Source organism: Pristis pectinata, chromosome 2 (genome assembly GCF_009764475.1).
Source record: "Pristis pectinata isolate sPriPec2 chromosome 2, sPriPec2.1.pri, whole genome shotgun sequence".
NCBI lineage: Eukaryota > Metazoa > Chordata > Chondrichthyes > Rhinopristiformes > Pristidae > Pristis > Pristis pectinata.
In genome coordinates, this window is record NC_067406.1 from 89,695,398 (window position 1) to 89,712,221 (window position 16,824).

At 39.3% G+C, this 16,824-nt stretch overlaps 1 protein-coding gene across 1 annotated transcript in view; it reads right to left on the reverse strand.

The window, feature by feature from the left end:
• Positions 1-16,824, reverse strand: part of fras1 (Fraser extracellular matrix complex subunit 1) — a 397,669-nt gene that overhangs the window by 88,653 nt on the left and 292,192 nt on the right. Inside the window, exons 32-38 of the mRNA XM_052040656.1 lie at positions 15,230-15,352; positions 14,463-14,577; positions 10,186-10,323; positions 7,369-7,500; positions 2,955-3,083; positions 2,027-2,274; positions 859-995 (exon numbers count right to left, since the gene is read on the reverse strand). Of these exons, the coding sequence (XP_051896616.1) occupies positions 859-995; positions 2,027-2,274; positions 2,955-3,083; positions 7,369-7,500; positions 10,186-10,323; positions 14,463-14,577; positions 15,230-15,352 (1,022 nt within the window). The remainder of the gene's footprint in view (positions 1-858; positions 996-2,026; positions 2,275-2,954; positions 3,084-7,368; positions 7,501-10,185; positions 10,324-14,462; positions 14,578-15,229; positions 15,353-16,824) is intronic.

The window sequence follows — 16,824 nt, forward strand, 5'->3', positions numbered from 1 at the left end:
GTCAGCATTAAATCTTAACAATTTCGACAGCACTATTTCTTCACTTATTACTTATTTCTTTGAAGTTCTTTGTTCTCAATAGACTCTTAGTTCATCACTACTTCCAGATTTTTTGTGTCTCCTTGCAGAAGAACAAACTACTGCCTTATCCTTGTTCACCATTAAAATTTCTCATGCATCTGCCTGTAAGGCAGACAGTCACTAATCATTTCTATTTTACATACATACAGAAATTTTTACGAGTTGTTATGTCCTGAACCAGCTGCATTTACATCCTGTTCTCCATCAATTCCTTGGTTATCCTTTGCTGAATTCAAATGTCCTTCCAATCTTAAAGCTTAATACACCTTTTGGCAGCAAGTCTTTTGCTTTAATCTAAAGCTATCTCTTAACCTCTCGTTTGCCAACTTTCTCCCATGTAATTGTTATTCCTTATGAGATTTTGTATTGAAAATTATGATTTTTTTAAAAACATACTTAACTGATGCCGTATCTAATTTCACATCCTAACAGACAACTCACACTTCATATCCACACCATTTGCTCTGTTCACATTTAAGACTCTGGTTTCATATTTATTTTAATCACTTGTAAATTCAACACAAAATTCTTTCACATTGTGACTGGAGGATCTGCCAAAAAATTCTGCAATAAGGCTAAACTAATTTAACTGATTACCTTTGAATCGATATAACCATCAGAGAAATAATAAAATAATTAATCTGATTTCACTTCGAAGTTTCTCACTGGAAAATTAAAGATATTAAAATGAAAGCAAGATAAAGGACTTCTCCAGTAGAAAGAAAGGTAATGGCATGTTGTACATATCCTTAACTGTACATTCTCCAAAGCATTTACCTAATTCTTCGGTTATCAATATCTTCCATTGTAAAAGTTGAAAATTCCAACAACTCCTTGTGGCCATTAGTGAGAACACCATACATGGGCAGAGATATCAACTGAATCCGGATTTTACTCTCAGGTGAATTATTATCCTAGAGGAGGAAAGAAAAGTGGTTACATTCAGTTCCTTCGGTTCTTGTTTTGATTTTCATCATTTTTCATCAGTTAATTGCATCAAACAATGTTTATAATTCTAGAAAACCTAAGAATATTAAATCAACAATTATAGCTGACTGGTGTATTTAAGATAGGATCACACAAAACTATTTAAGGTGGGGGGGAGGGGGCACTCCTCTGTTGAGCATTAATGTAGGCACATAATAATGTGTTACGTGATTTTCCACCAGTAGTTTTCCCGTACAGTGAATGAGATTGGGCTGATTACCAGGTGAAGATAATGGCCAGAGGAGTTTGTTCTTAAGGAATACAAAGGAAGTCTGAGTGTGTGCATTTGTAAGGTTGCTGGGTACAGGGATACAATGAAACTTGGTGTATAGGTTCCTAAATGGGAAGTAAAAAAAAAATTGGATTGAAAGTTGTTTTTGACAAACCTCAATTTGAATTAGGTGAAGAATTCAACTGTTCATCTGACTATGGATTCGCAAGCACGATTACAAGGTACTATACCATTTGAGGGGTTCAGGGCATGTGGTCTTCCAGGACAGCTTAGCTGCTTTTGGTCATTTGTTGCTTTATTGGCAAATGTATAAAAGTGCAAGGGTAAAAAGAGAAGTAATGGGAGTAACTGAAGAGAACCAGAAAATTGAAAAAGTGAAAGCAGTTGCACAAAAGACACAAGTAGAAAGAAACCAAGTAAAAAGAACTTGTAAAGAGAAGACTACGTGAGAGAGGTGAAATACGGGAAGGAACACAGAGAACAGAACATTGCAAAGAGGTGCCATTAATATTCAGTCCTCAGATGAATACCTTCATGGAAGTTTTACAACCACCACTAAAAATTAACTATCATTCTGTTGCCTTACAGAAAATCAGAGCAATATCTTGGTGGACAGATTATACAAGTAATTGAGTGATTTTTTTAATGAATTGAAGACAGGTGTATACTAAAGAGCAGCAAGCTAAAAAAAACTAGTTATCTGTCAGAAAGTTGATAAATACTTACAATGTAAGCCAGATGAGATCTTGTTATAGTTTTAAAGCTTTTCTCTGGCACTGAAAGAGTTAAAAGAGAACCAGGTGCAAGCCAAGGTCCATCACTGTCTGTTCCTGAGACATGAATTTTCAGCAGTGTTGTTGCTGTGGTAACTCCATCAGTGACTAAGATTTGCATATTGTCCTCAGTAGCTGGGGTGCCATCGTGCACATAATGAAGTATATTTCGTACCACATCATCATGCGTGAAGGTTTCTCCTACAGAATTTGAGAAGCGTGTTAAGCTAGAACATCATTTGGCATTTAAAATCTTAATGACTAAACCATACAGAAATCATATGATTAGTGTATACAAATTGGTAATATCAGGAATTGGTTGCTAAAACATTGCCCCTGATGTAAGTATGTTGCAAAGCTATCACTGGAATATACAAGCCTTAATAAACTTGTGATCAATTCAGAAATCTCATTACACACATTTGTAGAATGAGAAATCCTTCAACATGAATAGTAAGCTTGTTGCATAATGGGCAGTATTAGATTTGCAAATTACAATCATTTAGCCTGATGGGCCATTTAATCAACAGTACAATGGACAACTTAAGAATTCCCCATATGCAGAGCTCACAAATGATTGTACATTCAAGTAATAACTTCCAACAGGGGAGGAAATGTAAATCAAGAGATTGGGAAGCATGCTGCACCTCCACACCAAAGCCACTAATAATGATGTACGAAAAAGTTTTTGCCTTGCGCTAATCTTACCTAAATTTGGAAATGACTATATTGCGAAACCGCCGATGTGAAAAATGCTCTCAGCTAGGTGCTAATCACATTAACTGTTGACATCATTCAACAAGGATAAAAACACAGACGATACATCTGTCTTCAGTGCCTCCAGTGAGAAGAAATCAACCAAGACTGTAATTGTGACTCACCTTTCACCATTTCCACTGGCTGTCTGTAGTCTGATTTAATCAATACTCCAAATTGAGGGGGTTCAACCAGCTCAAACAGAAGATCATCTGGGTATGTGTCTGCATCGCGTACGGCTAGCTGGCTCAAACCTTAGCACAGACAGAGTGACATTCAGTTAGATAATAGAACATAGAACAGTACACCACAAGAACAGGCCCTTTGCCTCACAATGTCTGTGCTGACCATGATGCCAATCTCAACTAATCCCATCTGCCTGCACATGGGATATACTGTATCTCTCCATTCCCTGCCTGTTCATATGCCTGTCTGAATGCCTCTTAAACATTGCTATTGTAGTTGCTTCCACCACTTCCCCTGGCAGCAAGTTCCAGGCACCTACCACCATCTGTGTAAAGAGTTGCCTTGTAAATCTCCATTAAACTTTACCCCTCTCACCTTTAGTCTATGCTCTCTAGAATCTGACAATTCCACCCTGGGAAAAAGACTCTGACAATCTACCCTATCTATGGCTCTCATAATTTTATATACTTCTATCAGGTTGTCCCTCAGCTTCTGGTGCTCCAGAGAAAACAACCCAAACTTTTGCCCAACCTTTCCTTATAGCTAATACTACCTAATCCAGGCAACATCCTGGTGAACCTCTTCTGTAATCTATCTAAAGCCTCCATATCCTTCCTGTAATGCAGCAACCAGGACTGCACACAGTACTCCAAATGTGGCCTAACCAAAGTCTCAAACAGCTCTCCAACTTATTCTAAGCAGACTGTCGGAAAATAATACTACGCGCACATTACGATGCTTATTCCTGCTGAACTGCTAATTCTTCATTATTGACAACATTCATTCCAAAACTCAGGCAATAATGAGAAACAGATAAGGTTCAATACTAGGAAATCATTTACTCGCTCATTATTGATCTAGATGAAAAATGCTTTTATAAAAACAAAGCACTTTACTATGGCAATGATGCTTCTGGATGTAATAACTCATTTACAAAAACTTCAATTTGTAAGTTATTGGGGATGCAATGTGGCTTTGACTGTATCATAGACAAGTGGTAATATAACCTCTATTTAACATTGGACCCTTTGTTCATTTTGCTCAAGCTGTACCATAGGTGCCCAATCTGCCCTTGCCAATTTTCTGCTGTGACTGAAGCTTAATTTTATTACCATTGTTTTTAAACAAATGCGAAGATTTTATACACACACCTGTTCAAAAATTAACTCAAAAGCCCTCACACCAAAGACCCTCAAACAACATACTGAACAAAGAAATTTAATGTCCTGAACGTAAGAGGTCATGCGCTTTATCCTGCTTTACCAAAGAAAGATGAATTATGAACCACTGCAGCTTAGAATTAGGAATGCACAAAATGAATTTTCCCCCCTAATAATTTTTTCTGACCACACCTGGTCATTGAGAGTCTCTTATAGCTTAGGTTAATATTGGGTTAGATTAAATGACAATGGAATGCTTTACACATGGAACCTGGCCTCAATTTCAGCCCGTACTAACGATATAGAAGCCTCTTTGACCGAAAGACAAAAGAGATTATTAAAACACAATTAGAGCACATGGGATGGGGGGGGGGGGGGGTAATATAATGGTATCGATTGAAGACTGGTTAAAAGACAAAAGAGAGAAGGAATAAATGGGTCAGTTTTCAGGCTGAGAGGCTATGATTCCTCCGATAAGATGGGCATCATCATTGGAGTCCCAGCTGATCAGCATCTAGAACCAAGTGTAATATCTTCAAGTTTGCTGGTGAAATAAAGCTGGGTGCCAGCTTGCATTGTGAGGAGATTGCTGAAAGGCTTTAAGGGGACAAAAACAGGCCACAGTAATGGTTCAGAACATGCCACATGGAAGATAGTATGGAATAATGTTAGCTCATCCACTTTGATTGAAAAAACAGAAGAGTGGAATACTTTTTCAATGATGTGCGATTGCAAAGGTACAGCAAGCAATTAGGAAGACAAACAGTATGTTAGTTTTTATTGAAAGATAAACTGAGTAAGGAGTAAAGACATCTTACTGCATTAATAGAGATTCTTGGCGAGACTGTACTTGGAATATTGTGTACAGTTCTGGTCTCCCAATCCAAGGAGGGATAGACATGATAGAGAGATTGAATCCTAGGTTGGGGAGTTTGTCCAAGAGGAGAGATTAAGGATACTGGGTCTATATTCTCTATCGTGTGGAAGAATGAGAGGTTATCTCATTGAAACACACAAAATTCTTAAAGGGCTTGACCGGGTTTTTGCTGGAATGATATTTCCCTTTCCTTGGGGATCTTGAACAGGGATTACAGTATCAACATCTGACCTTTCATAACATCACTCTCATGGACTAACCTAACCACCAACCCCCACCCCTCACCTTAATATACTAAAAACTAACCGAACTCAGTGCAGAATACACTCAGTGACTGAGCCTGCACAGTCTTCCCAGGTACAGAATTCCAAAGATCCACTCCCATTCTCTGATTGAAGAAGTTTCTTCTCATCTGTGTCCTGAATGGACAATCTCTTATTTTGAAACTGTAATCCTGGTTCTTGACATATCAGTCAGGGGAAATATCAGCTCACCATCTACCTTGCCAAGTAGTGTAAACATTTTGGACATTTCATTGAGATCTCTTATCTTCTAAACCGAACACAATACAAGAGTCTGCCTAATTTCTTCTCAAACAATAACCCCTTCCACTTCCCCTCCCCCCATTCTTGGAAACAATCTGATGAACATTTGCTGCATTCCCTGGACCAAAGGTCTCTCCTTCCTTAGGTAGGGAGACCAGACCTGTGCACATTGCTCCAGCTGCAGTGTGACCAGGGTCCCTTGTAACTGGAGCACCATGACTTCACTCTTTTACTCAAACCTTTTTGCAGTAAAGACAAATAAACTATTTCCCTTCCTAACTGCTTGCTGTACTTGCACTTTAACTTTCAATGATGTGTGTGCAAGACCTCCAAATACCAAAAGAACAGCGTGTACTCTGTGGTATGACTGTCAATGCAGAGTTCTATCAGTTGCCGCTGTTGGTTGAATTTTGTTCGCCTCCCATTAAAGGATATGTGCTGAGAAGCTCTATCCTTGTTCCTAGCCTTTACTGGACCATCCATTTGTACCTGTCCATTGGCTTCATCCCTTTCTTTCACCAGAGCTAGATGGTGAACCATTGGGATTTCCAAATATTCAGACAGCAGATTATTGGAGTTTTACGAGACAGATGACCCGCCATCCAGCGTTACGGGGGGACTGCGTTCCAAGAAAACTGCCATAATCACAATCTTCCACAATGTGAAACCCTATTTCCCTTTGAATCCCACGTGGACGGCATGGTAGTGTAGCGGTTAGCGTAACGCTATTACAGTGCCAACGACCCGGGTTCAACTCTTGCCACTGTAAGGAGTTTGTACGTTCTCCTCACGTCTGCATGGGTTCCCTCTGGGTGCTCCGGTTTCCTCCCACATTCCAAAGACGTACGAGTTAGAAAGCTGTGAGCATGCTATGTTGGCGCCGGAAGCGCGGCGGCACTTGCAGGCCGCCCCCTGAACACTCTACGCAAAAGATGCATTTCATTGTGTGTTCCAATAAAGATATCTTATCTTATCATATCAAATGGAGATGTGTTCCTATGGGATGTGTTTTTCACAGCCGTAATGATGAGTACCGCAGCTGCTGGTTCATGGCGAGGGACCACTTAAGAGATTGCCTTGTCGGTTTCTGAAGCAAATCTCTTAAGTGTCCGGCAGCTGCATTTGAAGACACAAGTGACCACTTATCACCTTCCTGCCTTCAAGTTGAATGGAGATATACGCTTTTAAATGCATATCAAATATATATATATCTAAATGCATATCAAGTTTAATGATATAACTCGAAACCAATAACAGTGCTTATTTATGTTTACAACTTGCACTTAAACCTGCTGGCCATGTTTCAGACATGTTGAGGGGAAATAATCTGGAAAATTCTTTTTAAAAAAAATTGCCAGACAGCAAAATGAACTTACTGCGCTGAAATAATCTGCCACATTATCTGTGAATGTGTCAAGAAATGGGAGTTGAGAAAAATAAAAGCAGACAAAATTTGTTGTTTCTTTTGCATTTTGTGCCAATTAATTTAATCCTACCCCCCACCCCACCAACATAAATTCCATCAGAGCAAATTTTATTCTGTATCTCAGATTTTTGGGTAGCGATTTGTGAATTCCGTAAGGACGAATTACCGTAACCCGAATGGCCAAAACGGCAGGATCGCCTGTATATAGTTGAGTGTTATTCACCTTCCATTATGGAACGTAAGCAACACTTATAGCCCCAGAATTTAGGCATTGAATATTCAGGACTTTAGACAGACGAAAGCAAATAAATAGTGAACCATTGGGCAGATTAGGACATGTCTTACCTACAGCTGCTCTACCTCCTTGGCTGACCTCTATGAAAGGTTCTGATATTTGAAAAACTGGAGGCTGTTGATTGGTAGACAACAGATGTATGGTAAATTCCATTTCTGGGGAGGTGTGTTCACCATCAGAAACTGTAGAAGTACAAAAAAAAATTATAAGATTGCAAACAAGCTCAAGTGAACCTCAGGCATTCATGACTCTCAGCAATTTTTTATGTAATAACATCTTCCATTATTCCCATGTTAACATATGCTACATACTAAAAAAGCGTTTCTCCTGTGTGGAAGATTTGACTAACATTTCATTTGGTGCAAACTGCAAAATGTCTCAGCTGTGTGATGTCACAAGTTTCCGATCTACCACAGCATGTGAGAATTTATAATTTATTAAATAATAATAGGGCAGATAAATGCATTATGATATCCCAGAAGTTCTGAATACTGGGAGGGGAGTGGGAGGATGTGATTCTCACTGTGAACAGAGCACATGATTTCAAAAAGTTGGTTGTCACACAAGGCACTTCTATACAGGTCAACCCACGCTGGCTGTATAGATCTTCCAGCAATGAGTCATAGACTGGTGCTAGCATTGGCTTGACCAGGCCCTTTTTCGAATTGATTAATAGTGTTTTAATTGGGGTTACTGAGTGGAAGGGACAAAAGTATAAGAGGCAAATTAACTATTTTATGACAGAAATAATTGTGTAATTTACCTGTGAATGAAGTGCACTGATTTCACCCAAGTTAATTATGCCAACCATTTCAATTACCTAAGCCGGAAAAATAATTTTTCTTTGCAAAATGTAAATATGGTGTCCAAACAAATTCAGCATTTAAATGATAGGGGAACTGGTAACGCTGAAATAAAGATTTTTGAAAATCTTTTGCTACATTGTTTTACTTGAATCCTGATTTACACAGCCATGCAAAGATGTTAACAGAAAACCCAAGGAAATTACGTGCTTGTATATTAGCCCCCATTCCACCCAATGCATAGTTATTACTCATGGATTAATAATCAGAGGATTAAAACACACGCTCACTGTAGAGTTTCTATGAATTGCCATTTTTGACTTCTCAAAAATCAGATTTTTGAAAGTTTTAAGTTCTTCATTTATAAGATGACCATTCCACCAAGTTAGCAAGATAAATCTGAGACAGAGGATGAGGAATTAAGACACAGGCAAGCATGAAAATCCCTTAAAGTCTGGAGATTCCCTGCATACAGTTTATCTGATAACCATCACTCCAGATTTCTTTCAGTTATAAGACTGTAATGATACGTTTGTATCAAATGTGAAAGGTTATGAGTAGAGTCACAGCCACCTCTACAGAATTGGCCAAGGGTGTTAAAAATCCATTCAATGAGCCAGTCTGAGGAAAGTTGACATTAGGAACTATGTACCTGTGAAAAGGAAGTTCACCGCCTCAGGCAGACCTAGGAAAATAAAACCAGGCTCATATCACTTAGCTTGGAGATGCCCACTGTTGGAAATGGATCAAACAAATGTGGCAATACTACAGTGTAAACAATGATTCACATCTCTGGGTACCAAACGAACTGAACTGCACAAAGATAACAGCTAAATAAACACCCAGGATTTAAACCATGAAGAACTGGTCATCCAGTGACTCAAACAATAGCTTTTCACCTTTTTGATCCAGCTGTGAATTCTAGATGAAAATGTTGAGACCATGGGCATTAGGAGAGGAAAGGGAGCTGGCATGATGAGCGGGGGGGGGGGCATCGCCGGACAGATTGGATGGACATAGGACGTGTGTGCAAGAGCAACCAACTTGAGCTATCCCTAGGACAGATATGGCCTATTGGACTGGAGTTGTGTACCAATCGGCGAGGCTGATAATAAGTAAGTTCCTCATGTGACGATCATAAATTTGAGCAATCTCCTCTTTGTTCTAAGCCAGTACATCGAGCCACTCAGAGTATCATAATGATTGCTGGTGTGGGAAGCTGGAAGTATAATGACTTTTAAGGCAGAATCAATGAAGTTTTTTTGTTTTGTAATGTTAACTAATCCATAATACTTACAGAGTTTCTAATAGGTCAACAAGGTGAAAAAAGTTGTTCTAGTCTACTCCCAACAGTGACATACATCAACTTGATTGGTCCAAAGTCCATGCTGTAAGTAATATCTTTTTGCCGAAGATTGATGACATACTGTGATTAGCTATAAGAGATTACCCCGACACAATGTATGGAGGAAAACTAACTAATTGGCAGAAAGAGAATTCTACTCCTGGAATGGGATCCACTGGATATTCTGCCCAGTTAAGTGCATGGTCTCTGTTGAGGGAATGAGAACTTAACAATCCAATTTTCATACGTGCCTTACCATTGATCCTGGATGCCTAGACATTGTAACAGGCAAAAATGTTCCCTTCAGTACTCTATTGTTGCTTTAATGAGGTATACATTCTTTCAGTTATTAATGGGACTGAAAAATTGACAAGCGTATAAAATGGAGAAGCCTATTTATATTAAGTGCCCTCAGTCAGAAACATTAACAACATTAGAGTGGAATTCTGTCACACAGAAAAGAATGCTTCTAGTTTCCTTTCATAATTAAGAAGCTCCATTTACTTCACAGTCAAATGACCACTGACAGAATTCCAAAACGGTCCAATTTCCACCGACCATTACCTGCAGTGTGCTAATTATATCTTAGTTCAAAATATGTGAGATATTGACCTTATGGATAAAAGCCAGCAGCAGCACTCACAGAATAAGCAGCAACAACTGTGTGCGCGCAGGAAACAAAACATGTAACTTGAACATTTTTGCACCATGTTTCTTACCCGTGAAGGAGAATTTGAATAAGCCTTGCACATGCAAAGATGCTGCCGGCGGTCGGTACAGAATCTTCCCACTGTCAATGTCAGCCTGAGTGAAGAATGTGACTGGGAAGAAAGGGCTGTCAGAGTGTTCAAGTGTACCTGAATTAAAGCAACACAGTTGATAGAACAATGAAATAAAACATTCTATCACCCACACAGTGTCACTTCAGATGCGTTATAGGCCTGAATTTTGTAGGAATAACAGTGAAAACCAGCAACACTTATCCTAAGAGCAAAGAGTAAATTGTAACCAACTTCTGACACCTGCAAATCTGCATTAAAATGCAGAATTCGCCCTGCTTCTCTGTAAGCTTTACTGCACTGGTACTACCCCAATGGATTCAGATCTCAAACATGTGAAGGGAGGGAATTTATGGTACTTGCCCACTGGACAAGCACTAAATGTGCCTGCAAAAAGGGCCCATTCATTGAGGTACAAGTGAACATTTTATGGCATGATATGTTGCCTCACAATTTATCTGCTCCTTAAAATGTATTTATTTTACAAATATGGAGTTTCACTCTTCAAATTTTAAATATTGGAGATTTTTAAAGCTTTCTGTCAAATTGGAATTGGAATATTATTGTCACTTGTACTGAGGTACAGTGAAAAACTTGTCTTGCATACCATTCATGCAGATCAATTCATTACACAGTGCATTGAGCTGGTACAGGGTAAAACAATACAGAATGCAGAGTAAAGTGTCACAGCTACAGAGAAAGTGCAGTGCAGGTAGACAATAAGGTGCAAGGTCATAACGAGGTAGATTGTAAAGTCAAGAGTTCATCTTATCGTACTAGGGAACCTAGTAAAGGGAATTGCTCTCTTAGTTCTACTTTCTTTATTTCACTTGCTAAACATGATATTTAGATTGAATTATAAAGTCTAATTTATACAACCTGATTTAGACTTTCATTGTGTCTCTATGTGGATTCCTTGAAGAGCTACACATCTCCAAGATCACTGTAGAGGGCCTCAGACTGCAAAGGATTAAGTACCATAAAATGTTGCTCAAAATCCCTCTTGATGTTAGGGAGGAGGAGTGTGGGTGTGAGAAGGATGGCACAAGAGCATTGGAAATTAAGGGATTAATCCTACAAGAGTCCTAATCCAGTGCTGCATTACATGGCTATCCCAGGAATGATCAAAATCAGAGGCTCCTTCATCAACTTGATCTAATCAGTGGCACCTATTGAACTAAGTCTATGTTTACCAGAAGGATCATTGATTGCATGGGGAGTGAGGTCATCCCATGCATGACTGAGGTGAAACTTCCAGTGTGAACTGGAAATATTTGTTACCATGTTTTCTCCTTGGAAAAATCAGCTTTATGTGTTTGAATTTCTAGGCTATGGATTCTGAAAAATCGGCGCACTGTGAAAATTATTATACCAAGATCAATTGTGCAGAAAAGAACATTTCTAAATAATTTTGCATCCTTAAATCTATGAGCTGATTCTGATACATAATTAGGGCAGAGCACTGTAAGAAATATTATTTTAATTAAATCTTATTGAAAGTGTGTGCATAATAGTCTGCATTTTTTGGCCAGTAATGAAGTGATGATATTCAACTGTGACCTGAAAGGTGGCTGCCTCAAGCATCTCCGAGATATGGATTTCACCTTTCCTGACACTGGTATCCAGCCCAAAGGATCTCTGTTACCCAGCAACAGCAATGTCCACAAGCAGGCAGAGCAGACAGTTGGGCTGAGGAATATTCACAAGTAATACACAAATAGGAATTAAAGAGTACAATTTTTAACAGTAAGTTTTACATAACATAAATAACAAGTTATACAAAGATATTATGGCAAATATCATAATCATACTTTCTTAAGAAAATAATTATTAGCATCTTAAAATTCAATGACCTAAAAATGTGGCTGGGTATGGCTTTTTTTTCTCAGTAGTGTATGAAGATGTTTGTTTTCTCTGGAGTGGCATACATTTATAATGATCTCCATACAAGACAATAGGAACAGGAGTAGACCACCTGACCCCTCAAGCCTGCCTTGCCATTCAGTATGATCATGGCTGATCTATGCTGGCCTCAACTCTTCGTCTGTGCCAGGTTCACCATAACCCTCAATTCTGATCTTCAAATATTTATCTATCTCCACCTTAATTATTTCTATTGATCTGGCCCCGACCACCCTCAGGGACAAAGAATTCCAGAGATTCACTACCTTCTGAGAAAAGAAATTTTTATGCATCTTAGTTTTAAATGATTGGTCCCTTGTTTTGTAGCTTTGTCCTCTTATTCATATAACTCCCGCTAGTGAAAACATCTCAACATCTGCCCTGTCAAACCCCCATAACTTCTTATATGTCTGAATAAGGTAAACCCTCATTCTCCTGAACTCCAGATCAAATAGTGCCCTTCTGAAGATTCCAGTATACATTTTTGATTGTGAATTACACATGTTCCATTTTGTGTCAAACATGTACCAGAGGACATAATCTCTCATGCAATATTTGTTTCGACTGTTGCTAGGGAAATTCATCAAGTGAACGCTAAGGTGCATCCGTCACTGGGAATTCCCAGAAGACATTTTAACAGTATTATTTGCTTTGCAACAGTGTAATTTAAAGGGTGCCTTCTTGAGCAGATCTCAGGCCTGACAATGGGGACCCGAGTTCAGGTGGCACCCTTAACTTACCTTCTGTTCTCAGACATCAACCCCTCTCAATACTTTCAAGGTATCAGCACTACTCTGGGTCACTGCCCTCAGGCAGGCATCCACTCTCCCCAGGTTCAGATTCAACTGCCTTATCCTGATCCTCCAACACATCCCTTTCCCAACTCCTTTTCCTTTAATGAAAGCCTCACCTCTGCCCCTGGCTTGACATGACTCCTCTCACAGGACCTAATCCAATGCACCCAAGGAAATTATTCCCAGAAATGACCCCCTCCCTTGACCACTGCCTTTTCCTCTCACAATTCCCTGATCCAGCCCTAGTCTCATTTTTAACATTTTAATTCCTTTGTGTATTCTGCATTGGTGATAAAAGCAAAGGACAAGCCTAACCTACTTGTAAGGAAAATTCAACAGCCTCCTAATTTTGGAGGTTCTGGATATCGCAGGCAAACACACAACCAATATCTACCTTGCTCTACACCAGTGAATTACTCGGCCAGTGAAATTTGAACACATATCTCCAGGAATGTCAATGCGGACGTATAAAATTAAATGTTTTAGAGCCAGTGAGTCTGCTAAACAGTGGTTAAGGCATTGTACATCGTTAAAATTAATTTACACTTCATGCACCAAATGTCTGTCTCCACAAATGTTGCTTGACCTGCTGAGTATATCCAGTTTCTCTTATCTCATATTTCTAGCATCTGCTGTATTTTAGGCTTGGAGAAGGTATTCAAAGGAAAATGAGGCATATTAACCAGATAATGAAAGCCAAAAGGGTAAAAATTTGACTTGAGCAAAAGTGAAGCAGCTGTCCTTTTAACACTCTGTCTACCTTTCTTTTCTGTTCACTTTACTTTCTGTGTTATTAGCCTTTTTTTTGTAAGTTTGCTTCACATTACTTTAGAATAATAGAGTAAGTAATAAAACAAAACTGTGAATGCATTTTCACTGTTATAAGGCCAGACTGGTTCATTAAGGTCATACAGGTCACTTCTACTTATTCTGGCTTACAATACAACTCCAGTCCATATCACGTGGCTGATTTTTAAGGAGTGATTTTCCACATGATGTAAAGAGCCAGCCTGCTGTAGCCCTGATGGCACTCTGCATGGAAAACCAGGAAACAGAATGCAAATGCTGTTTTAACCTTATCCTGGCGCTGCTGTTGTCTCCCAGCAGGCATTGACAAAAATGTAGGACAACCCCAATGGAAATTTACTCCCCCCTAATCCTGTGGGAAGTGGCAACCTGGCTATATTCCCAGACAACCTTGGGACCAATAATAAAGGCAACTTTTTATTTGCACTCCCTATAACCTGAGAACAGAATAAACAAAGAGTGGTCCACTGGATTCAATTAGATGACATGATGGGAGGACAGAGGTTTGATTGGGTGGATTTTTAACATTTTGTTATTTTAAAACAAATGTTTCGGTCTTCATCTTTCACTATCACACTTAATAAACAAATTAACAACCACAGATAATGCAAGTAATAAAGATTTCACCTGTGTATTTTATGCCCCAAAATGGTACATTCATTTATAACAAAAAGGAGGAAATTTTTCCTCACTGTGGGCATTATTAATACTTGCCGTGTTCTGGAAGCAGTGGAACCGTGATATTATAGATTAGATCCTGGCTTGGTGTGTCTCTGTCTACAAAGGATAACTGTGTAGCCTGGATTACTGTAACTCTGTCTTCAAGTGCCTAACAAAACAAAAGGTGCTGGTCAACCAGAACTACTTCACAGCATTTTGTTTTTGGATATTGATCACTGCAAATGTGAAGTTTGCTTTGCAGTGGTCAATATTCAAAAACAAAACAGGTGCAAATGATGCTTACAATTAAAAACTTGGTAACAGATTAAATCCCAAAATGCATTGGTATCTGAATAACATTTGGAACTGTAATTAAAATTAAATCAGGCTAGTGGCCTGAAGACTATGTTTATCTACATATTGCAAGGATGAAATATCATAAGGCCATTAAAACTGCATTGAAGAAAATCTCACTTTTAGTTGAAATTTAGAGCTTACATTCTGCAGCAATTATAAAACAGCATAGAGGTCATTTTCAACTCTGCCACCTGAGCAGGTCACCAGTCCTCTGCAGAAACTGCTTAATTGCTGTTTATTAAACTGGGGATTTGTCAGCTTACTGCCTACGTGGCACTGCTGAAAATTACCCAACAGATTCTGATGCCACAAGTCTTGATTTTTTTTTAACTCCACTTTCTCCCCGTGAATTGTTTTCCATAGTAGATGGGGTTGTTCACCTTCTCTCGATGAAAACCTCCTGCAGGGAATTTTCTAAATTTAACTCAAGCAGACATAGGGGGTAACAATCAAGTAGTTCTTACAGTGACTTGTAGAGGGGTAATAACTCCCGGAGCTAGTTGTGGAGCATCCCTGTTTTCCTGTAAAATTCCAATCTGAAATATATGGCTTTCACCTCCAGTGTAGGTCCTGGCATCGTTTGTAACCTGCAATAAATAAAAACTGGTGGGTGACTCTTTCAAGAAATGATATTGTTGTGCGTATATAAGAAGGATTGTAAAAATATTTGCTCCGAGGAATTCAGCTTTGTTTTATATTCAACCAAAAGAAAATCAATATGGGTCTGATGGTCTCTTTGTGTGTTTTGAGAACAAAGCTGCACCAATGCTAAATACTGTAGCAAAATGTGATTGTCATTTTCAATGGTGAGAATCCAAGGTCTCAATTTCCTAAACAATTATGAGCTGTTGCTTGCTATGCTTTCCCATCTCTTCTGTCTGATGTCATAAACTCTGGCCTCCTGCAAAGCAAGCTTGCACCCACATTTCGAGAATGTGGCTGTGATACATGGTTTACAGCAGAGTGGACAGAAAGAGCATTGTGGCATAAAAATGGATCCTGGCTTGGAATTCTAATAAACTAGTACAATAAGGCTCTGACAATCCAGCACCTACAGGAATTTGATTGTGCAGAACTAGTAGATTTTCCAGACTACTGGTTATTACTCCTATTAATACATTAACATCAGTGAGTTTAAAGGCAGCATGTGAAACAGGGCCTGTGAATTTAAAGGGAGCATGGGAAATAGGGCACAGTGAGTTTAAAGGGAGCACAGGAAAGAGGGCCCTGCTGATTTTAAATGGAGTATGGGAAATGGGGCCCAGTGAGTTTAAGTGGAGTGTGGAAAATGGGGCTCCAGTGAGTTCAAAGGAAACGTGGGAACCCGGAGTGTTAAAGGGAATGTAGAAACTGAAGCCCTGGTGAGTTGAAAAGGAGGACGGGAACAGGGCCCTGGTTAGTTCAAAGTCAGGATGGTAATGGGGCCCTGTTTAGTTTAAAGACAGTACAGTAATGGGGTCCTGTTGAGTTTAAAGGGAGTGCAGGAACAGGGCCCTGGTTAGTTGAAAAGGAGCGTGGGAAATACGAACTGATAACGTAATGGCAAAACATAGGAATTTCAAGAAAACTGCACATGAGATAACTGGAGTTGTCATTTAGTAAAAGAAAGAATGAATTTACATGGTGCCTGTGATGTTATCAAGACATCTCAAAACACTTCAGAGATAATAAGCTACTTTTGAAATGTATTCATGTTGTTTTGTACATACAAGTTGCATTTAATATTCTCAATGGATATTGTTTTAATGTTTCCAATTTTAATTTGTGCAGTAACCTGCACATTGCTCAACGGTGGGTGATAGGTGGAACCAGATGGGGGTGGGGGGAACCAAGTGGGAGGGGGGGAATGTTGAGATAAACTGGTTAGGAGATAGGTGGAAACAGGTGGGGACAGGGGAGGAATTAGGCAGATGGAACTAGGTGAGGGAGAGGAGAGGGTGGGTAGAAGGAGAGGTTGGCAGGTGATAGGTGACACCAGATAAGGGAGGGATGATGGGCATATGGACCCAGGTAGGGTAAGGAACAGGAAAGGTGAACCAAGGCAGAAGAAACCCAGGTG